This window comes from Perognathus longimembris, chromosome 13 (genome assembly GCF_023159225.1).
Source record: "Perognathus longimembris pacificus isolate PPM17 chromosome 13, ASM2315922v1, whole genome shotgun sequence".
NCBI lineage: Eukaryota > Metazoa > Chordata > Mammalia > Rodentia > Heteromyidae > Perognathus > Perognathus longimembris.
The window spans coordinates 28,729,938-28,747,969 of NC_063173.1; the positions used below are offsets into that span (position 1 = coordinate 28,729,938).

Here is an 18,032-nt window from a genome sequence, read left to right on the forward strand (position 1 = left end):
GTCCAGAAGAAGCCAGGAGTTAAAAAAAAATGCACCCAGGGCAAATATCTAATTATGAGCTTTCTTTACCTAAAGTTAAATTTAGTATGCTTAAGATGGTCATAAAAAAAAGTCCATTATTTAGAATTTGAGACCAGACAAAGAAATTCTGTTGGATTAGTAAATGGTCTTTTGTATTGAGCTGCTTTAAAAATTAGATATTTATATTTAATAATTTTTACAATTTTTCCACACACAACATTTCCTCTTGTTCATGCCTTTGCTAACAATGTTTCCCTTGGCTTAATGGTGACTCTTCTCATCTCTACTGGGATGCCATCTTTTGCATAGGTCTACATTTCTTTTAAAGAATTGAGAAAGGTAATTAAATGATACCTCATATCTTTATACACACAAAAACTGGGCTATGTTTGACTTGGCTAATTTTACAATTATTTATTTATAATTGTAGTTATGTGTTTATCTCTCATGGAGCTTGTGAGATATTTCCTGAACATTCCAGACCTAGTAAAATTCTTGGCATTCAATGAACAATTTTAGAATGAATAAATCAATATTAGCACGTATTCTGATTCAAACCAACTCTATTAAGAGTGCAGAGGAGAGAGCCAGATGGCATTTTTGGTAAAAAATGAATGTGATTCTGTGATTGGAAAATTTTATTTTCATGCTAGATAGAGATATGAGTGAGTGAGTGAGTGGTGGACATGACCATAAGATGGTGGGTAGTTTTGATTTCTAAACAATTGGGGGAGAAACATAAGCAGGATTGCTTAGGAGAATCAGTTTTCCATTGCCATCTCAGATTCACAAACACATATTATGTTTTTTTTTTGAAATTTAATTCAAATGTCTAGAACTTAAAGTCAAGAATAATTCCCAGTGAATTAGGGCTAGTTAATTGAGTCACTAAACATTCAGAAAGTACAGATTGTTTTTGACAAGCATCTCTATGAGTCTTGAGTAGCTGGAACCTTATTTAAAAGGAAATGGCCTAATGAGTGCTTTTATTTTCAATTTCCTCATATCTGAGCTGGTTGTGTTCAAGGCATTTCAGAATCATTCATAAAAACATTCTTCTGAGATACTGTACTTAGATCCATGCTCCTGAGATTTAGTCCCATAGTCCCAACATACCATCTATTCACCTTTTTGGCTCAAATAACATCCAAGCTTTTGACCTTGGGAATGTGGTTCAAGGCCAAACTTGTTTTATAAGCATTTTCCTGAATGAGGTGAGTGTTGTAATTCATGGGAAAGACATTAATAATTAACATTAATTTAGCAGAGCTTGTTTCACAAAATGAAATAAATCCATTGAGGATATTCCTACATGGGTAAAACCACTTTTTTTTTTTGCATGACTCTCAAAATTCTGTCTTAGGAGAACAGAGCACAGAGAAGAAAAATAAGACTTTAATGAATTTATAAGAACATTTACATAAATATTTTAAAAAACATAAATTTTAAATTAATGACTAGTTCAACCTTGGAGACACTCATTTATTTGGTACATTGATATTTTCATATTGTAATTTGACTAAGTACAAAAGCTTAAAATCCTAAGGAGTTTAAGTTCAATGGTCAATCTCTTATTCTGGCATGACAGCTGTTCTTTTTGTTTTCTTCTCCTTTTCTTTTCTCTCCCCACCTCTTTAATTAGTCTCCCTTTGTTTTTACCTACCTATCTTCCTTCCTACTCTAGGTTAAATCAAACACAGGAACAATGTAATTATGCTATACATGCACCTACATTTTATATTCTAGAAGCTTCTCAGATTTAGTGAAATATGTTCCAATGTTCTTTCCCTGCAAAACTGTCAGAACTGGAACCGCCATGCTGGGCAAAACGTAGCGAAGTGGAAGAAACTTGTCAATTTTTAATGAAGTCCTCCTTGGCGAAGCACAGTACAGCGTAAACCTTGAGAGGATGACATCTTCCCACTTGGTTCCCATAGCATACATCCGTTCCTGAAGAGCCCCAGGACGATATTTGCACGGAGCTATCTGCCCAGCTCCCCTGGTGGGCAGAAAGTTGGCCACCGGGCTAGCCAAAAGCAGCATCCTGTTTTTCCTGACAGTCACGCTGTCCGTGGTGCTGAACCATTACCCTGAGACTAGCCCAGAAGGGCGCGGTCAGCGTTTCTGAAAATTCTTCCTTGAGGCTTCCCAAATTAAAACTGTGCATCTGTTAGTTACTCACGTCCTCAAGGAACAACTAACCTTCTCCATCTTAATTTGACTCTACCGCAGAGCTGAATTGCGCCGGCGTGATGGGAGGAGAGCAACAGTCAAGGAGGAAAAACTAACAGCGGCATGGCTCACCTGAGACTAGAGGTGCTCCCTTGAGTTTTGAAGGCGCTTAGCTGCTCACAGCAATGAAACCATTTTAAAAAGCAATATTATTTTGCTTTTGCCCCTACTAAAGGGTTCTGCAACATTTCTGGTTCCTCGGATTAAAAGCAAAAAAAAAAAAAAAAAAAGGTTGAGTTGCAATTAGTCTTTTTTTTTTTTAAATCGGGAAATTTGTTGTTCCTGGCCTTCCCCCCACCCCACCCCCCCCCCCGCGCCACCTCATGAATTGACTTCCAGGACAAGGAGTCCTCCGCACCCGCCCAAATACCATGGCATTGCGTGCGCCCTGAGCCACCGGATCCTCCCCCTTCCAATGAGACTTTCTGATTGTGTCTACCAACTCTCCTATTAGGAAATCCGTGGGTTGTATGCAGCTATTCCGTTGTATTCTCATCCTCACGCTCCCTCCCCGCTCTCACTCTCACTCTCGCTGGAGGCACACCAGTACCATTCCTCTGAGAAGAAAAGGCTCACATCTACCTTAAGCGAGTAAGACAATATGCGCAAGCCTCCTCTTTCTTAGCAATCATTATTTAAGACTGGCAGGACCGGACACCACTCTTTGCAAGAATGGAGTCGGTAAAACAAAGAATTTTGGCCCCAGGAACAGAGGGGCTAAAGAATATTGCTGGAAAATCCCTCGGCCAGATCTACAGGTAAGAGAAAGCAAACCATGCTTACCTGGGGCTCACCAGGAAAAAAATCTTCAGGGCCATTTCCGTAAAATCTTGGTTGCTTAGAGAGATTGTAATATGATCGGTAGGTCTTTTTTGCTGCTCTTTGCTGGAAGAAGGCTGCTCTAGAAACCTGCTTATTTATGCAGGAATGCTACACAAAATGAACCCATCTGCTTGGTGTATGTGTTTGTGTGTATGTGTGAATTTTATTTTGGTACCTAAGATTCCCATTTTTTCCCACCTAGGGCATAACCTCCTTGAAATTAAGAAATGACTAGCACCTGTTCAAGGAGTTTGTGTATGTGTGTTTGTTGATTCTTAAATCAAATAACTATCACAAGCCAACCCTTTCAACGTGAACAAGGAATCAGCTTCAAACAATAGTAGAGAATTAGCCATGCAATCTTCCTTTGCTTGTACTAAATGAAAAGGGATCAAAATATATTAATAATTGACAGCTAAAGTAGTTCCTGTCTCAGAAGCTAAATCAATACACATATATTTTTTATTTATTTAGTGTCTACTAGAAGTCTCTTTCATGCTTGGGAAATGTAACCATGCTGTTAAAAAAAACAACTGACATAATAATAAGTGGTTAAAAAACCATTCTGAAGGTACCAGAAATTATTTTTAAATATTATTCCTCTTTTAATGATGGCGCTATGTTATGCTTGAAATTGAATACATATCTTTTCCGATTTGTTCTAATAACACATTTTTTTGTTAAGAACAGGGATAAAATCAACAAGAAAGTTCATATAGAAAAGGATAAACGATTCCCAAAGAGCACTAATTTTCACATTTGGGAAATCGAAGCCTTTGTACATTTTCAGGCATGTAGAGGAGGTGATCAGTGCAATCCCCCGGCTTCCAAATCTCTGCATTTTGGTGGGCTTCACAGAAGCACCATCATCCACTTATGCCGCAGTCCATACCGCAGGGGCCCTGCAGTCCCAAAGCCACCCGCAAAGGGCGTCTCTTTCCCAGCCCAACTGCTATCAGGTGGCAGCTCAGGTGCAGAGTCCCGCTTTGCATCTATAGGTATACAAAGCCAATGGGAAAATATCAAGATAGTTATTATTTCTCCTTTCACAACACAAACAATTTAATGATTTTTAAGGCTGGAACTGAACTTCAGCAATATACCTTCAACGTAGCTGCAAATACCTTTATGGGATATTCCCCAGGTGATATTTTCTAGAATTTGGAAGTGCTTTAAGGAAGCCTCAGATTTCTTGGCAGCAACAGTACACGGAGCTGTTCAGCCTTGATCTGAAAATTTCATTTGCTTCACTATTGTGTGTGAGAAAGCAACTATGTGCGTGCAATATTTAAAAGGGCACACTTTTAAAAACAATTCTGTGGTGTATTTGGGGAAATATTTTCATATTGTAAGCTGAGAGGTGGATCAAATATTAAAGGAATCAATCTCCGGGTGCTATGGAGCTGTTATTTTTCACATTTTTTAAAGACTAGAAAATTCAGGATAGATTATGGATCATAGCAACAAAACCTTTTTTTATAAAGCCATTCCATCATTCTGCTTTTTCCTTCCTTTTCTCCTCTTCCCCCAATTATCAAAGCTCAAAAAGAATTGAAACAGAGTGGAATCATGTGAAATACTATAGTAATTTTTAAAAAGTGAAATCTTCTATCTCAGGGTGGCACATATTAACACCCCTTGCAGGGGTGGTGGTGGGGTGTCTCTCCTCTGTGTCTTTGGAAATAAGCACATGAGATTTTTCTGTGTTTATAATCCAGATAGTAATGACGCAAGATTGTGGATAATTAATTATTCATGTTCTAGCAGTAGAAAGCTGAGGTGTTGGCCATATGCTGCGGAGGCCTTTGTTTCCAACTGGAGTAAAAGAAAAAAAGAACTAAAAAGATGTGTAATGGGGAAATCAACCTTGATCCGGCACCCTGGGGCTAGAGAAAAAGGAAGTCGAGTGCTTGACCCTCCTAGAGAGATCCCTCGGCCCTTCCCGGCTTGACCACAGGCTAAGATAGGACTTCCCCCCCCCCCCCCCCCAGGGGAGTGAGGTGGGGGAGCGCGGGCTCCTCGGAGGGATGGATCTCCGCATTCTCACCCCCCACCCCGCTAAAGCTTCAGCTTGGTTGAGAAGGAAGGGGCAGCGCTGCCTGCCAGCCAGAGGCTGTGTGGGGTGGGAAAGACCCGGAGCCATTGCCAAAGTAAAGTGCCCCAGAGCCTGAGGATGGGAGCTCGGGAGGCCCGCCGTGCTAACCTCTTCCCTAACACAATGTAGACCTCGAAAGTTAGATCAAAGTGGCCAGTATCTAAATGGAGACCCTGGAGCTTGCATCCCAAGATAATAGGGATTAGATGCCTTAGCCTCGAGATCTTGGAGGCTATGGTGCTGGGGGAGGGGGGAAAGTTGAGGCAGGCAGAGCCCCCGGACCTTGCTGATGGGGGTAGGAGGGGGTTGAGAGGTTTCACCACTACCACTCCTCAGGCAGAGGCGGGGTCAGCCAAATTCTGGTCAGCCTCGCCCGGTCTCGGAAACAAGTGTTAGGGGGTGCCTAACCTTGGGTGCCTTTGCCTCCTCCTTACTCCGACGCTCAGGGTACTGGAGAAGAAGCAGGAGGGCGGAGAGACCATTGAGCTGACGGAGGATGGGAAGCCCCTGGAGGTGTCGGAGAAGAAGGCCCCCCTGTGCGACTGCACCTGCTTTGGTCTGCCCCGCCGCTACATCATCGCTATCATGAGCGGCCTGGGCTTCTGCATCTCCTTTGGAATTCGCTGCAACCTGGGCGTGGCCATCGTGGACATGGTCAACAACAGCACGATCCACCGCGGGGGCAAAGTCATCAAGGAGGTGGGCGACCACGGCCTTGCCCAGACACCCCCAGCATCGGTGGCCTCGCAGGAGGCATTCCCGGTTTGCACCGGGCTTATGCACGTGGCACGAGAAGCCCTGGGTTCTCTCTAGGCCAGTTTCTAGCCTAGCTTTCCCTTCCTCTTCTAGGAAGAGGAAATGAGCTCACTGCTTGCTGTATATAATGTTCTAGAAGCTGATGAGTGATAATGTCAATTAGATCTAAGTAGAAAGTTCTTTTTCTCTGTTAGTAGGAGATATAGAGTAACAATTAGTAGCATATCAGTTATTCTTCTCCACGACTTCCTCCAGATCCACCCATATTGAATAATCAAACAAACTGGAAATAGAAAGGGCTGCTGCGCGCTTGTTTGAGCAAGGCCTTTGAAAGGGTCCACCTCGCCTACCCCGCCGGGAATGCCCGGGTTCATAAGGCATAGACTCCACAATCTTACAGTGTTTGTATCGGGCAGTGGTGCCCAGTGTGGAGGTCACTTCAAAGTCACCGAAATCCGTGGGTTCTTTTGTTTAGGAACATTGGATCCTCCGTCCCAGTAAAACCCCGTTAGAAAACGGCTGGGAAGACAAATTCGGAATTACAAATTGGGAATTGAGAAGCTTGAGCACCATTAGGCTCTGGGGGAGCCTAATGGGGGCACTGGGGGAGAAGGGGCACCTTTGGTCTTAAAATTTATTGAAAAGGAGAGAAAAAATGGTACCAGTTCGTTTCTTCTGCAAGATAAACGATTGCCCCGTTCGGATGCGGATATTTTGGCCCCGTTTCTTTCCGGGTTCACTCCGCAGTGCTGTTTGGACTCCCTAGAGTTAGGTTTGACCTCCAGACATAGCCCTCACCCACAATCCTCTTCCTTAACTCCCCCAAATCCACCAAGCAACTGATCCCAACTCATTTTTGCTCAAACCCATCCCCGACGTTATAGACACGGAGTCTGTCGGGCCTGCCAGCCCACACTTTCCTTTCCCCAAATTAGGCCACACGGGGTGAATTTCTTTCTGCGAGCCACACCTGCTCAAATGTGCTGCTCAAGGTTTGCCTTGGTCAAATGGGTTCTGGGGGATCCAACAGGAGGCTTTACCCTGACCTGGCTAAGGGACATCTTCCCAACAAGTCTGAATTTCAAGGAAAAAGGTCCCAAAGAGTCCTCTTGTACTGATGCTACCTGCAGGGCAGGAATTGGAAAGCGAATCTAGGACCGCTGGCATAGTATTTCGTCATAAAACATTTCCTTCATGAATACAGCTTTTTTTGAGTTACGACGTTTTTGTTAGGAAACGAAAAATTAAGCCACAGGCATCCCCTCAAGCGCGCCCACCCCCCACTCCCGGGAAAGCAAGAAATGCCTGCATTTTTAGAGTTCTCTTTCGGGCTGAGGGCTCGACGCGAATCCTCGAATCTGACTCAGCTCTCCTCACACCACCTTATTGTTTTGTTTTCTTTATTTTTCTCTCACGTCGTAGAAAGCCAAGTTCAACTGGGACCCAGAAACCGTGGGGATGATCCACGGTTCTTTCTTTTGGGGCTACATTATCACTCAGATTCCAGGTGGATACATCGCATCTCGCCTGGCAGCCAACAGGTAAATGTTGAGGCGGGGGACAAGGAGTTGAAGGCTGGGGATTGGTGTTTGTAGCCATCAAAGACCGCTCCTCAGGGTTTGGGAAATCCTGGAAGAAATCCTGCAGTCCAGGATACACCACAAAGATTTAGGCTGGGTGAGTTTCCCACTTGCCTGTGAAATGCAGTAAACAAGTTCTCAAGAGATAGATGGTCGATTTGCTATAAAACAGGGTGGGAGCTGAGGCCAGATCTGGAAGTTCGCAGCAAAGACATGCTGTTGGGGTCGGGACAAAGTGGGATCGGAGGGTCGCCGCGTACAGCACCGCCACTGGCGCCTCTCTTTGACGCCCCTGCTCTCCTTTGTGCTGAATCCCTAGCAGGGCGCCAGGAATGCCCAGCCAAGAAGCCCGCCCAGATGGTGCTCCGAGTCTAAAGGATTTGTTTCTATGGTGGCAGGCGGGATCGCAGGCTCCCAGGGTGCGATTCCACCTGTTAATGAGCTCTGCTGCTTCGAGGCCTGGGCGGTGGAGAGGCGTTTCCGATGCGCCCCAGGTCCTCGCGCCTGGGGTGTAGTGGTCGCTGCCTAGGTCCTAGAGCCAGTTTCCCGGCAGCACCTGCCCCGCCCCCCAGCAGCGACACCTCTGAGCTTGAGCCAAGGATCCTTAAGTGGCTGTCACAGCAGCGAAGCCTGGCTATTGGATGGTGAGGGGCAGCTTTTCCCCCTTCGATGGGCATATTTTGATTAAAAAGAAAAACCCACCTAAACCATAGTTTTTCAGTCTGAAGTGTGGAACTCACAGTGTACATTCACTCTCCCGGCCCAGGTCTTGTTGATTAGAGACCTCAGACTAGGAGACAGTTTTCCGACTTCAAGCTGGCATTGTAGTGGGCGGAGGCTCTGAGCACTGGCTGTCTGGTAGTGTCTTTCTTTAAAGGATCTTCCCGCCCCCCTCCCGCCCGCCCCCCAGGCTAACTAACAGGCAGCTCCCAGCTCCATCCCCAGAGTCCTGCAGCCAGAGCCCTCTTCTCAGAGGCAGCAGGTCTTCTAGTCCAAAGCTCTGAGTCCCTAATCCCACGCAGGAATTCAAGGGAATTTATTTGACAGTTTTGGTGTTGTTTTTTTAATGCCAGAGGGCAGTGTATTCTAAATGTCCAGAGAACAGTGTTGGGTTAGCAATAATACCTTTTGAATATCATCCTTACCTGGCAATTTGAGCTGGTTCACACTTTGCTGGAGATAAACATTTGAATCAACTTAAGATGAAATGACTAACCATCTAGAGTCCAGTTTTATGACTCTGATAAAGAAAAATTGACAATAGGAGAAAAATATTAATTCTGTTTATTTTAATAATTTTGAACAGCTAAATTTTCATATTCAAACTCCTATTATAATTATTTCTATCTTAGTATTCCTAACACTTAGTGCCTAAAACACAATAAAGTGTCCAGGAAGATAATTCAAATGTACATATTGGAAATATCATTAATTGAAAGAGATAAAAATAATTCAACATAGATTTCACCCCAGACAACAAAAAATAAAATGATATAAAAATGCCATGTGCTGTAATATGTATTAATAATGGTGGTACCTTTAAGACCTGTTTCAGAGCCAGAGTCTTCAGCTTGCCAAATGCTAAAATGCTAACACGTTCCTGCCAGGAAAACTCACCAGGGATGTTTCCATCTTTTCCTCTGTGACTCTGGGGGGTGCGGTCAATAGACAGATTTTCCTCTTTTAAACAAATGCAAGCTTGTGATTATCTTTATTTCACATCCAGCACTGAAAATAAAAATGGCAAGTTAGGTTTTCATTTATTTAGTTTTATTCTCCTCGAAAAAAAGAGCATATGCATTTTCATATTTTTATTTGGGTCCAAATTCATTTTACTTTTCAATGAATATTCAAAGGAGAGGGATTTTCTATCTTCATGAACTGTATATGGTGTTCTCCATATCTGAGAAAGTTAAAATGTTGTGGTAATATGTTATTTATCATATAAAAATCCCATGGACATGTACCTAAGAATTTTGATGTAGTCTCTCTTCTTAAAAAATAATAGTAGACTATTACAAATACATTTGAAGCTTACTGGGAAAATTAGTATTAAACACATGTAACATGTTTTCTGACTTTGAAAGTAAGAAAAGTACATTAATCATATGGCTGTATATGGTGACTCACACCTGCAATTGCAGATACTTCAGAGGCAGAAGTCAAGGGATTATGGTTCAAGAGAAGCCCTTATCTTTTCCAACAACATCCCTATCTCTTTCAAGTAAAGTTTCAAATGGTTGGGCCCTTGCCTAACAAGTAATTGTAAAGCCCTTAGTTCAATCTCCAATATCATCTGAAAAAAAACAAAACATAAAGGGCTGGGGATATGGCCTAGTGGCAAGAGTGCTTGCCTCATATACATGAGGCCCTGGGTTCTATTCCCCAGCACCACATATACAGAAAATGGCCAGAAGTGGCGCTGTGGCTCAAGTGGCAGAGTGCTAGCCTTGAGTAAGAAGAAGCCAGGGACAGTGCTCAGGCCCTGAGTCCAAGCCCCAGGACTGGCCAAAAAAATAAAATAAAATAAACATAAACATAAATAAAATAATCATCCAGCTAAACCTATTATTAACATGTTGTAGATCTACAATGGATCCTAGAAAATTTTTTTATTAGAAAAACTAGGGAAATTTTGCATTAGAAAGCTTTCTATATGAAAATATGATACATATACAAAATTGATTTAAAACACACATTTCCTGTTGTGATGAATTTTTATTCCAAAATAGTAAAACAACAACAACAACAAAACTAGCAAAACCAACCTTCCACCTACAAGCATTGCCTGGCTATTCATATAAACTTCTCCATAGCAGCCATTTAGGAATAGAAAGCAATTGCCCCTGGGCAGATTCTTTTCCCTGTAGTTGAAAAATAAACTCACTTGGGAAACTGTTTGCCATCATTGCTATGGACACAAAGTAACTTGAGTTGTATGGAGAAAGTTCCTCAGGAGAGGCAGGCTCCTGATTATACTTCCTGAGAAATTTCTCAATGAAAAAGAAGCAGCCATGACTTGGCTTTTCCACATTTATTAAGCACAAAGAGCCCCTACTCTATGTCAGAATACAGATTCTAAGTCTTCTTACTGTCAAAGTCTGAGTCCTTTGGCTTTCTGGCTCACTGAGGGGAAGAGTTGGGGGAGGGGAGCAAAGAAGATGTTTCCCATCCTTTGTCCTTTGTCTTTCCTTAAGAGCTCCTGCATGTCTTAGGAGGAGAATTTAAGTCACTCCTTGGAAGGCCTTATAATAGGAAGACAAAAGAAGATTCCTTTTTAGCAATCTACAATGTTTTAAAATGAGAGAATATTTAATGTTAAAATGAAAAGACCATAATTAAATTTCTTTATAAATAATAGGAGATGGGGAGTTCATTGTAATTCAAATATTTGCAAATATGGAATTCCTCAGGACTGTTTGCCATGGTTTTAAGCCCTTGCAATGAAACCAAGCAAGCATTTGATAATAAGAAAAACATTTATTATGCATTTATCTATTATTTATTTATTATTTTGCCAAGGGCATAATAAATGGACAGATATACCAAAGGAAAGTTGATGAACACTATGGTTTTAATCTATAACAGTATAACTTGGTAATATTGCCTACACTCTATGCAAACTTTCTTGCCTAATCTGTTCCTGTCATGCTTTATTTGTGCTGTTTGAATTTTTAAATGGCACTTATCACCAACATCTTTCTTTTTTATATTTTTGTGTAATGTCCTCCTATTTCCTAGTAAATGTGAGCTTCATGAATATAGGTAATTTTGACCATATTATATATTTTTTGCATTGTCCTATTGCTAGTATAGCATGGCTCATGGTACTTATTGAATTAATTAAATGAACAACATAAGAAGATATTTTGGACCTTAATAGAAGTAAGACTTAAGCTTTAAAACCAAACTATGTGAATTTAGAATGATCAGGCTGTCCTGAATAAAAGAACAGAACAAATTATAATTTAATCTCTTTGGTCCTTGGCTTAGGTTTCTGTAAATAGGCCAGAGTGCCCATTTCACATGGTTATCTTTAATGCTCAGTAAGAGATATGCATAAAATCTTTTCATGTATTCAGAAGTAGGCAATTATCAGATGCTGTCATTCATTATTGTGAATATACTTTTAAATTTAGAAATGAATCTATTATTCACACAAAAGTTTCTAAATCTCATTTGAAGTCTTTTGAAGAGTTATACTAGAAGTATTTTCAGTCAAGAGTAGTATTAGCAATTCAGTGTAGGTACTCTTTAAATTCTAGGTAGGCATAAGCATACTTAGAAAAATTCATTTTAGATTTGTTTGTCTGTTGTAAGCTATGTTTCTTCCCCTTACACCTATCCTTTAGTCAGTAAGGTTATTTATAGTGTAAAGTTTTGTATTTTTAGATAGTTCTGGCATTATATTTTAACTCAACTTTGGTAAAGAAGAATTATATATATATATACACATATATTATCTATCTATCTATCTATCTATCTATCTATCTATCTATCTATCTATCTATAATTCAAGAAGAACCTGACAATTACATTTGGTTGCAGAGTATAGTAAACTCCCTTGATAGGAACCCAGGTTAAAGCTGGAGAGGGCTCATCTATTCCATTCCAACCTGCCCATTTTACAAATTAGAACAGGAAATAGAGAAGGAGAGAGGTGCTGACGTTTCCATTCTCCCCAGGGAATGGTGAATAGAGTTCAGATGTCTTATAATGTATGACAATAAGCTATCCCTGCAGTACATCTTTGCCTAATACTGGCTGCTGCAGTGTTACCATAGGTTTCAATAACAGGCTAAGCCATCTGCTCTCTGAATGGATGACCAACATCTATCATTCCCTAAATCCAGAGGAGAAATCCATGAATTAGAGACTTTAGCCTTTAGCAGACCCAAGGGATCCTTAGATTTGGGGTTTGTTTTGTTCTGTTTTGTTACACACACTATCTATGCATGCATGGACTATCTCCCAAACGCTATTTGCTCATATCATAAGTGATCCTGTTCTTTTTCTCTGTAATAGACAAACTCCACACTTTGATGATGGCCTATAAGTAGTAGAATAATAACCAGGAAAATACATTGCACTTAGGACTGTCTCCCTACCCAGCTCTTTTTCTAGCTTGAGTTTCTGGAAGATGGTAGATCTGAGCAAAACTGAGAGTCATTTAGACCTTTTGTTGGTTAAAAAAAAAACAGATTATTTTTCCTTTGGAATTTCACTAACATAATTCAATTCACTCTTCTGAAATATAGAAGGAAGTGATATTTTCTTAAAAATGGAAGTATCTAAATACATGGCTTAAAAGTTAATGTGCATTTTTATTTGTGAAATAAAATTTGACTGCATTCCAGATAAATATTCTGGTTTTACTGATTATAAGACAAATATCCCATGAGTTTGATTGTTAAAGAAAGAGAAGAAAAATGACATTTCAAGTGTAAGAACTTTTCATTTTAGGCGCAGAAACAGTGATTGTTATTACTTTTTTTTTTTTTTTTTTTACTGCTTTACCTCTTTTTTCCTTAACAGAAATCAAACATATGGATGTGCTTAATTTATTTGTTGGACTAGGTCATGGAATTGAATTCCTAAGACATACAGATAAGCATACACACAAATACATGCTCTCTATTTATCTATCACTTTTCCAGCTCTACATATCTATTGCAAGAAGGGGTTTCTTAAGTCTTTCAGTTAAACATAACTGCAAATATTTTTTGTTGAAAAATAATTCAGACTGAATATAAGCCTTGCTGCATAAGGCCACCATCAGCCTTGGTGGAAATTGTACTTAGTCACCTCCCCTTTAAGGCCAGAGATAATTCTTTCTATGGCATTCATCTAGCCACTTATCAGACCTCTAGCTTCCTTCTCATTGTGGGTTCTGTAGGTTAGGTATTTGGAGTAATGGATCCTACATTTTTCTGACAAAAGAAAATATCCTTTTCCACAGATTAATGATGAGTGTATGTATTTAGGTGGAGGTGGGGAGAAGTGTTCCAGGCATTAATGTGCTTTGCTGAGACCATCCTCTGTTCCCCAGTCCTGTCTGTCTCCCCTCCCTTGCTGTGGTTTCTGCTGCTTTTCAGCATTCCCCTCCTGCAGTGCAGCAGCAGCCTCTGGAAAAGAGAGCCATGATTTCACAGGAGTGAGTCAGGTGGGCAGCTGGTACAGCAATTCTTCCATTGCCATATGCCACCAGTGGGGCATTCTAATTTCTCTGTCATGAGTGATGAAGTCATTTTTACAGCTTAATGATGTACCAAGGGACACAGGGGGCTGGCTTGAGCCTGGGTAGTCCTTTTTTAATATGGGAATGGGGCATCAGATGTGACAAAAGGAGGCACCCAGACCCAGATTTGATTAGATTAAATAGATTAAACAGGCTGAATCCATCTACTCCTGCAGACCCTGTAGGAGAGGATTAGTTGTACACCTGGGGTGAGGAACACTAGGCTCCTTGTTAAATGACAAGCCACTTCCCAAATGGAAACTCATTGACTGAATGTAGAAAAAATGGATATTGTTGGAATAAGTGTCATATCACCAATGTTCCTGTCACTTCATCAGGGAAAATCCTTTGGGGCTGGACCTGCTACTCCAGGGTGTTTTTTTGCTCTGTGGCATAGATAGGAGTATAACTGCAAAATTCACAGCTAAGTCAATTTGGATAGCATTGGATGTTTATCACTCAGTAGTTGGTGATGCAGGTTTTCAGCAATTGCTCTTCCAAACATTTTTAGACTAATGTGAGGAAAAACCAGAACACTTATTCGATGCAGGTGCAACCAGAACAGACAACTAGGTAAAATGAGTGGCAATCAGTGCACACACAAAGACGTTCTAGGCAGTGTGAAACAGATAGCTCAGCAATAAAATGCCCTTCTTTCTTAATAGTAGAATATTACTGAGGATAGGAAGAAAGAGTATATGAATTATAAATCATCTTTCTAATTGCTCTACTGTTCATTTGAGGAGGCACTTCAGAACTGAATAATACTTACACATATATGTATATATAAAATGTTAGTTTTTATGTACACTTTCTTCCTTTCTTATGGACACTTCAAGAGGCAGGCACGCAGATACTTCTTTTACCCCTTAAAGAACTGAACATTTATTTGACTTATTTTCTAAAGTACTATAGGAAAATAAAAGGCAGAGCTAGGGCATACAATGTAGGATGTCTGATTTTCAATTATGAACTGATTTACTAAAGATATTTTAAAGTCCCTGAGCTAGTATATGACCCAATTCTAAGATAGATCCATAGGAAAGACAATAGAAGTATGGAATAATTTTAAGCTTCTATATTTTCTATTATTAGGCCTTTTGATCAGGGGACAAACTTGAAATATCTGCAGTGGTAGAAACTATTTTTAGAGCAGTCGTGCTGTAAAACTTACTTGTTTATGTCAAAATAAAACAATCATAGAGCAATAAAACTCATGTGAATATTAAGATGCTCCCACACAATCTGTTTCTTTGTATATGTTGAAATATTTTAAGTATGTCATATGCTTATGTTTTTATAATTTAGCATCAGATGAACCAAAAAAGTTAGTTATTAAAAAGCATATGAAATATGCACAAGAGGGGGTGGGAATATGGCTTAGTGGTAGAGTGCTTGTCTTGAATGCATGCAGCCCTGGGTTCAATTCCTCAGCACCACAGAAGTGGAGCTGTGGCTCAAATGGTAGAGTGCTAGCCTTGAGCAAAAAGGAAGCCAGGGACAGTGTTCAGGCCCTGCATCCAAGTCCCAGGACTGGCACTCTCTCTCTCTCTCTCTCTCTGTATGTATATATATATATATATATATATATATATATATATATATATATATATATATATATGCGCACAAGGGCCGGGAATGTGGCTTAGTGGTAGAGTGTTTGCCTATCATGCACAAAGCCCTGGTTTTGATTCCTTAGCACCACATAAACAGAAAAAGCTGGAAGTGACATTGTGGCTCAAGAGGTAGAGTACTAGCTTTGAGCAAAAAGAAGCCCTGAAGAGTGCTCAGACCCTGAGTCCAAGCCCCAGGACTGGCCAAAAAACAAAAAGCTCAATTACATCAAATACCATAGTGGTTGATATTAAAAGCATACTCTATTACATCTGATAACTGACCTCCTAGTTTATTCTTGAGAACCTCTGTTCTCAGATGCATTGGTTTCTATGCTGTGGTCAAACTAGCAAATTGAATGTGGTTTGTTGCCAAAATGGGTCATATGTTTGAAACCATCAGTTATCCTGAGTGAGGATTTACCCACCAGAGGATTCTAAAGTCTATCCCATGGTTACAACCTTCACTCCATTTGGTACAAGTAGCATAGTTTTATAGAATTGATAGGATGCCAGGCCCCGAATTGTAGTTTGTCTACTTAATGGGCTCAAGGAAAGTAAGAGTCAATTCACTGAAAAACACATTGTGATCAACAATATTCTGATGAAAGAGTGGTTGTCATCTAGGTATACTTCAGTAAGGAAAGTTATTGCTACCCTTTCTTTAAGGCCTTGACACAAAGTACTTTGATGCTCATTTCCTACAGACAAAAGTTTCTATGAATATCATGGGGATTGAGGAAAACAAGGCCTGGATTCCATTATGCAAGGGATATGAATAATAGATAATAGATAATAATAGATAAGGTAGGAGATCGCATACCCTTTTGGGCTTAAGTCTTAGAAATAGACCTACACTGCTTTTGGAACATCTGTTAGAGGAGACAAGTCAGGAAAAAGAAGGCTCTGTGTGTGTGTGTCAGTGTGCACTCACATGTGCATGTGCGAGCATGCAAGTGTGTTTAAAAGGAAAAGGTGAAGGGCTGGGAATATGGATTAGCAGTAGAATGCTTGCTCAGCATGCATGAAGCCCTGGTTTTAGTTCCTTAGACCACATAAACAGAAAATGCTGGAAGTGGCACTGTGGCTCAAGAGGTAGAGTGCAAGCCAGGAGCAAAAAGAAGCCAGGGACAGTGCTCAGGCCCTGAGTCCAAGAGCCAGGATTGGCAAAAGAAAAAAAAAAAAAGGAAAAAGTGAGAGACAAAGGGAGGAATAAATAGGTCAGGGTACTACCATAGGGGAGATTTATAATAGAATGTCAGATTCCTAAAATTATTGTTTGTATCCCATAAGATATTTTACATGGAATGTTGGAGTGGAGATCAAGAGACTTGTGCATCTCCATCAATCCTGCAAGATTTCTTTCTATATGGGAGAGAGAGTTTCCATTACAATTGTTCATGCGTATTAAGCAGCTAGAATTTCAGTATGATATAGACGACCTATGCATCCATGAAATAATATAATCAGGGAAAAATCATTCTGGAGAGAACGGGTGAGGAATAATAATCTCTGAAAAATACAGCCAAGAATGGGAAATTTCTTTACAGTAACAACCATCACTTATGAAACATTTCCTATGACACAGACACTGTTCCCTTTCATAATTGGTTTGAAGTGGAGGGATTTACCATTTCCATTTTACAGACTGAGCAAACAAGGCTTAGAAACTGTGAGTTTATGACTACTTGCCCAAGGTCATACCTAGTATAGTAAGATTATTGAACTTGTATTCCTAACTAATATTAGGTCAGGCTGTGCAACTCTCCTCAAAAAAGAACACAGAAGCTGTTCATTCAATCTGATCAGTGAGGTCAGTGAAAATGGATCCAAAGAATCTCTCTCTCTCTCTCTCTCTCTCTCTCTCTCTCTCTCTCTCTCTCTTCCACACACACACACTTGAATCATAGCGCCACTTCTGGCTTTTTGTATATATGTGGTGCTGAGGAATTGAACTCGGGGCTTCATGTATACGAGGTGAGCCCTTTACCAGTAGGCCATTTACCACCACCGCCCCCCCAGCCCATCTCTCAATCCAATCTCAATTCGCATTGATTGTTAAGGGCAAGTTCTGTTTTAGCAAGTGGTTCCATCGTACCCTTTCTTCTTTCCTCTCTAGTGAAAACGTACTCTGCAATATTCAGTTCTGTTTATTCTTGTTGAATACTCCCATATCTTTGCCTTTTGTGGTGACCTGGGACAGGACCCCACACTGCTAACCAATACATCTCACATGAAGTCTAGAAAGTCGCTTTATCACCAGGAAACTCATTAGAAATGCAGCTCCCAGACTTCTACAGACCTACTGAACCAGAAGTGGACACCTGGAAATTCATATTGTAATAGGCCCTTGGCTTACATGAAACCACCTTGCTAAATATTGTATCATTTTGAACACTATTTTCACCTTCAGATCTCCTACTTTTCCCATTTTCTTTCTTTTTCTTTTTTTTTTTTGGCCATTCCTGAGGCTTGGACTCAGGGCCTGAGCACTGTCCCTGGCTTCCTTTTTGCTCAAGGCTAGCACTCTGCCACTTGAGCCACAGCGCCTCTTCTGGCCGTTTTCTAGATATGTGGTGCTGGAGAATCGAACCCTGGGCTTCATGTATACGAGGTGAGCTCTCTTGCCACTAGGCCATATTCTCAGCCTTCCCATTTTCTTCTTGACATCCAGA

General features: G+C 40.6%; 1 protein-coding gene across 4 annotated transcripts in view; it reads left to right on the forward strand.

The window, feature by feature from the left end:
* The first annotated feature begins 2,577 nt into the window (after window positions 1-2,577).
* The window catches only part of Slc17a6 (solute carrier family 17 member 6), a 39,374-nt gene continuing 23,919 nt past the window's right edge, over window positions 2,578-18,032 (forward strand). For 2 of the 4 annotated variants that reach the window (XM_048359875.1, XM_048359877.1), the window contains exons 1-3: window positions 2,905-3,011; window positions 5,617-5,869; window positions 7,349-7,467. In XM_048359875.1, the coding sequence (XP_048215832.1) occupies window positions 2,926-3,011; window positions 5,617-5,869; window positions 7,349-7,467 (458 nt within the window). In that variant the 5' untranslated portion in view covers window positions 2,905-2,925. Of the gene's footprint in view, window positions 3,012-3,875; window positions 3,879-5,616; window positions 5,870-7,348; window positions 7,468-18,032 lie in introns of all 4 variants that reach the window. The other 2 variants (XM_048359876.1, XM_048359874.1) reach the window with 2 other exon arrangements.